At 38.4% G+C, this 6,000-nt stretch overlaps 1 protein-coding gene across 8 annotated transcripts in view; it reads left to right on the top strand.

Moving 5' to 3' along the window:
- The first annotated feature begins 3,635 nt into the window (after positions 1-3,635).
- The window catches only part of fmnl2a (formin-like 2a), a 106,846-nt gene continuing 104,481 nt past the window's right edge, over positions 3,636-6,000 (top strand). For 3 of the 8 annotated variants that reach the window (XM_049485014.1, XM_049485010.1, XM_049485015.1), the window contains exon 1: positions 3,636-4,388. In XM_049485014.1, coding sequence (XP_049340971.1) covers positions 4,275-4,388 — 114 coding nt within the window. In that variant the 5' untranslated portion in view covers positions 3,636-4,274. The remainder of the gene's footprint in view (positions 4,389-6,000) is intronic. The other 5 variants (XM_049485011.1, XM_049485016.1, XM_049485013.1 and 2 more) reach the window with 3 other exon arrangements.

Below are 6,000 nucleotides of genomic sequence, written 5' to 3'. Positions count from 1 at the left end.
CTCCAGTAAAAAACAAGTCATGCCATATCATGCAGTGTAGTACAGTCAGTTGCTACATGTTTAAAAATAGTATGAGCAATCAGGAACAATAGGTGCAAATTTTCTTGTCACAGTGAAAAGTTTTCAACTCGTAAAATTAAAATGATTTATTAACTTATATTTATTTTCAGTTTCAATGTCTATTGAATTTTTTGCTCTTTAAGCCTCTAATTGCAGTATTATGTTATTTTAATTCCATTATATCAGTGGCAAATAATGTCGATAATCATATTCATGACAATAAATCACAGCAGTTTGTGGGGCAAGATATTGTCCAAAAAATGTTAAGAATTGTGACAGGCCAACAGGCCAATCTGCAATCAATAAACAGATTTAAAAATACAGTAAGACAGTCTCATGCATTATTCATTAAATTTTAGCATCGCAACACATTTTTAATAGCAGGTACAAATCAAATTAAATAAAAAACGTGGGTGCATGATTTCACTTAGTATGCAGAACACACAATATGTACTTAACATAAAATAAATAAAACAAAAATAGACAATATACACTTACATAACTTATGCTATACACATTAACTTACACTATGAATGTCCGTAATGCACTGTTGAATATACAGGTATAGTACATAGCTGTGACTATATAGATTTACATTACATTTCTATTTACCGGTGCATATAGGACTGTTTCGTAGGTGCATTGCAACTGGTTTAGTGTAATCCAAAAAATTGCTCCAGACTTCAAGAACTTCTTAAACTTTCTATTGTCGAAATAATCTAATATTTCAAGAGAAGGGTATTCTATTATATATTGTTTTGTATCAATTATGCATTTTCTTAAAAAAGAAAAGAGGCCCCTTACCAACAGATCATGATAAAAAAAAGTCCACAGACATTACAAGAGTGTTCTCTTGTTTCTTTGATATTTAATATACAGATTTGATCCAAATAGGTTCAATCTTTTTTCTGTTTCTTAAATGTGATATAATACAGCATATGGACAATCTTATATTACCTTTCTGCAAACCTGTTAGAACTAAAACTAAAGCCAATACAAGCTAAAATGTTTCTCCCACCTGTCTTCAGAGATCATCATACTAAGCTCCATTTTCCATCTAATACTACCCTAGTGTTTATTGTGTTTTATTATTCCCTCATTCTTCGCAGGGCCCTGGACATTGGGTGACCTGGGCAGTCACCCAGGTAACCCATATGGTCAATCTGGCCAGGCCACAAAGACTCTAAACTTTCAAACTGATGGAAACAATTATGGGATATGTTGTGTATTACCAGAATGGGTCACAAAAGAAAGTTACATCCACTAGATGTTGCTGTTGTCTCATGCTGTCCTGTGTGAGGACGCCACCCTCTACTGCAGAGAACAGGACTCTCCCATGGCCAATGAAATTCACCACTCCACTCCAATCCAAGACTTCTGTTTTATCTTCTGTGCTGTTCTAAAGCAATAAAACCACATTATTCAACTAATAGACACAATCCATGAACATGGAATTCCTGACAAGATCCTTTAGAATAACTTTTGTGTTTGAGAATCAAGAAGAAAAGGAACATTTTTTTAAACCCTTCGTTCTTTAAAGCGATAAGCATCTGTTGGCTTCAATGAAGACCTCTCCTGCCCGAGTTAAAGAATGAGCATGGTTTAAGTGTGGGGCATCTCTGGCTCAGACTACAATGTATCCTGTGTGTGTTCTCTTTCTCTGCTCTCGTGAGTGCGCACTCCAAGCCTAAGAACACTGCTTCCTTTGGCTGGGATGCAGACAAATTTAGCAACATCTGTGAACTGCAGTCCCTCCGAGATCCCCGCACATAGAGATTTTATTGTTCTAACTTTATTTTTGGCATCGGTCTGGCATTTTACATTTCCTTGTAGTGCACTTAAAATGCAGAGGGTCTCTTTAGGCTACTTAAGTTTCACCAGCTGTGGGCTGTGTTCTCTGCATGGAGTAGAACACAGAATCCTAAGCCTAGGTCTAAAGCTTGCAATGTCTGTAAGAGGCACAATTGTTCATTTTGAGTGAACTGGTCAGAAGTTAATAGGACATACACACACACACACACACACACACACACACCCTCTTTGCATCTAGCAGTGTGCTGTGTGTGGGCAAGCATTGTCCTGCTGAAAAATAATTACAGTTGAAAATAAGAGAAAACACATATGGCTAAAAGATGTCTTCCACATATTTTTGAGCTGTTAGTTTCACTCACATGACCACTAGGGTGACCGACTGTAGTATTCCATGGCTTTCCACATCATTTCACCAGAGTTGGAATAGCGTGTTGCTCCACAGCAAAGGCTCACCACAATGTCTCCATGCTCTAACCTGACTGTCGTTGGATCTTAAACAAAACATGGATTTGTCGCTAAAGACAATACGGTTCCACTTTGTCACAGTCCAGTTTTCTTGTTCATGGCACTACTGAAAATGAGCAAAACACTGCAAAACAGACTAGATGGCTGACAATTACTTGAAAAGTCTATCCTGCGTCTCTCAGTCCAACAATGTGCCCCAATCAAAGTCTGTCAACTGGTCAAAATTTCTTCGAGTGCATCAAAGAGGCATGTCTAGCGGTCAACAATCTCTCACCAAGGGTACACTACTCAAAAGTATTGTCTTTGAGCAGGGGCAGATTTGAAATTTCTGGGGCCCCAAGCAATGCTTTTTTCCGGGGGCCCTGATCAAATGGACTCTTTTGTATAGGAAAATGCAATATTGACTCTGAGAACCTAGCTGTTTCAGGTACCTCATCCTCGTCAGACTTTTCATTTCTTGCTGCTGCTAAAAAAAAATCTTTGAGCTTTGTCAAGCTTTCTGTGCTTGACTTCCTTTCCTTAATTTTCGTTCTTTTTTGGGCACCACTGGGAAAAGACCGTTTGGGAAAAGACACAAAAGGCTTGTGTATCAAGAACCAGTGTCTATAATCCTTCATACATTTGCCTGAGATAGCATGCTGAGTTTGTGTTATATGTATCATTGTTGTACAATGAAAAACAATTATCTCCAAAACCGCAACTTTACAGAGGAGAGATAAAACCTTCTTAACTTTCAATAAAAGTTAATGTAAAAAATGTGTATTCCAAGAAATTTTGAAAGGACTAAGGGACAGTTTGTGTTTTTAAATAATTAAAAAATCAGCTAAGTTACTAAAACTAAACTAAACAAATCTACAAAAGTAGGGATACTTGTTTTTCATTGGACAGCAACGATATACTTTAGTCCAATTACTAAAAGTAGTATGAAACATTGAAGAACCTCTTTTTTAAAGGGCGTGTTAACACCCTACAACACTACATACAACACGTGAACCCCACATTTCTGTAGGGAATAGGTATGTGACGTAAAACACATTCGTCCCCTAAGTGCAATAGTTAGGATGTGAGTGTTTTGAGACATTTAAGTGCATGTTTTCAGAGTCAGCTGTGTGTTTGTGTTTTGCCAGCTGAACTCTGATATGGATAACGCCCTTTAAAATCTGTTAAATAGTCCAACATCTGGACTAGTGCGAAAACTCCCAAGCTGATGTCAGTGGAGAGAGTTGGACATGAAGCCACATGTGGATGTCAGCTTGCATTGGTGGTCATATATCCTACTAATAGAGCTAGAGTTGAGTTAGAGTTAGTAGTAGAGTTGAGCTGTTGGGAAACGGGGAAACTTCAACTACCAGCATGCACCAGAGGTGAACACGGTCTCCACAAGTAGGGAGCGGGACTCCTGGCACGCCCAGAAGTGGGAGGCCAGTGTGAAAGGGAGTATTGTGTTGGGATGCGATTATTGTAAACGGGGCGCAGAGCGGAGCAGTGAAGAGAGAGGGGAGCTTCAGGAACTGTGGAACTGGTCAGTACTGGAAGGATTAACCACTAAGTCTGAATCATGAACAGCGTCACCTATACAGCTCACTGGGAGTGGTGTGGAAATTGTGCAAGATACGGATAAGACACGTGTGTTTTTTTTTCTTTACTCTTAAATGCTGCACTTCTTTAAAGTTATTGCTGAAGCTCCCCTGCCCTGGCGCTACACTAATACCCACTCAACTGCTAGCTTAATAATGCTGGAGAGAGAGGCGGACGGCTGGATCGGTCGGATGATGTTTTTTTCTTCGTGGATTTTTCGTGGAGTGCCACAGCAAGGATAAAAAGTCCGTCAGAGAGCTTACACAGCGCTCACCGAGACAGAAAACCAAAAAAACAGAGCTACAGAACACGCAGAAATCACAGCGGACAAGTAACCAACACAACAGCTGAGTAAAAACATGGGCAACGCGGGGAGTATAGACCAACAGGCTGACATGAGGGGACACGGCATGCCTCTAAAACTGCCCATGCCCGACCCGGGAGAATTAGAGGAAAGATTCGCCATTGTTTTGGTGAGTAAAGTTTGCCAGTTAACTTTTTGAACGCGCTTTGCTTCGTTAACTCAAGACTATCTTGGCTCACAGCAGAGCTTCTTTCTCTGTGTCACCTCACTCTCTCAGTGTGAGTTTGGCCAGCAGACACTGTAGAGATAGATACACACACACACACACACATCCTCTCCAGTCACTCCCTCGCTGTCCGCTATTGTGGAGAATAAAGTTAACGTTGTTAATGAGCTAGCTAGCGTTAGTTTGCTAGTAGGCTATCCCGCTAGCTAGCTAGCCCTTCACTAACTATTCAGCCAGTCAACTACCAATAAAACACCTAACGCTAGCTAGCTACACAAGTTTTAAAAACCTTACAAACTTACCTAACTAGGTTACGTTAGCTAGTTAACTAGTTAACGTAGCTCAGCTAACGCTAGCTAACGTTAACTTGTTGAACTACGCGGACTGTAATTTCTGTAAATTGTTAACGTTAGCTAGATTAATTAACGTTAGCTTAATCACTTACAGTTAGCTGAACGGTTTAGTCAGCTAACATTGCTAGTTAGCTAACTTACATAGTTATTACATAGTAAATAAGTTGCTATGGTAACTATTTATTTGGCTAGCTTAGCTAACGTTTGGTGCTTTTCTGTCCTGACCCGAGTTTAATACATTAGTACAAGAATAGCTAGAAAAAAAGTTCGCAGGCAGTGACTTAATTCACTTCTACTGAAATGTCCATTCCCCCAGTGAAGCTGAAAACGATTTATTCGCCATCTTCACGACGTTACATAAAAAAAAAACGTTAAGCGGTTAACGCTACGCAACTGGCGACATCCCATTTTAGTTTCAGCAACTACTAGCTAGTTAAGTTACTGCGAAATTCGTTACCATGGCAATCCGTTTGGCCTAAAATCACCTCAGCGATAGCTACAAGTCATAACTCAATACGTTTCTACCAGTGAAAACGAACAGTAAGAAAAATAGTGCCGCAAATCTCTGTAAGAATGTAATGCTACTTGTAGAAACTCTCAGTTATTAGCCATAAATATTTTACTAGTAATAATATCAGGTTTACAGATCTATAAAACCATTCTGACAAGTCACATTATCTGGAACACAAAGCTATCATTAATATATATTTTTTACTAGTCATATGTTTTATCTTTGAGTTTCACAGTTTCTTATAAATAATGTATTTTTCCAGTAAATACTCCAGTTACAAATATCTAACTACAATTTAACAACATTTTGTCCAGAGTTATTCTGGCTTGTAAAATGTCAACATTCACATTACTGTAAATGAATTCTGCAAGGCATAATTCCAGCTCTCTTAATATATACATAGTTTTGACTAGTAATAATGTACATTCTGATACATGCAGCTTTCCATCTCTTTAAAAAGAATTGTAGACATCTGCAGGTCAGATTTTGACTAATCATAATACAATTGCCGGTATTGGTGTCTAAAGCTTTTTTACTAAAATTATAGTAGGTATATTAATAACTACACATTCTTCTAATGAAAAGCAGTTTTCCCCCTGTAACTAATAAAGAGTTAAATCCCATGTAAGGCAAAGGTAACAAATGACTAGTCAAAATAACATTAATGATATTGGTCTTCCTGATAATATCA

Source organism: Astyanax mexicanus, chromosome 11, assembly GCF_023375975.1.
Source record: "Astyanax mexicanus isolate ESR-SI-001 chromosome 11, AstMex3_surface, whole genome shotgun sequence".
NCBI classification, from domain to species: domain Eukaryota; kingdom Metazoa; phylum Chordata; class Actinopteri; order Characiformes; family Acestrorhamphidae; genus Astyanax; species Astyanax mexicanus.
This window is presented reverse-complemented; position numbering and strand designations above follow the sequence as displayed.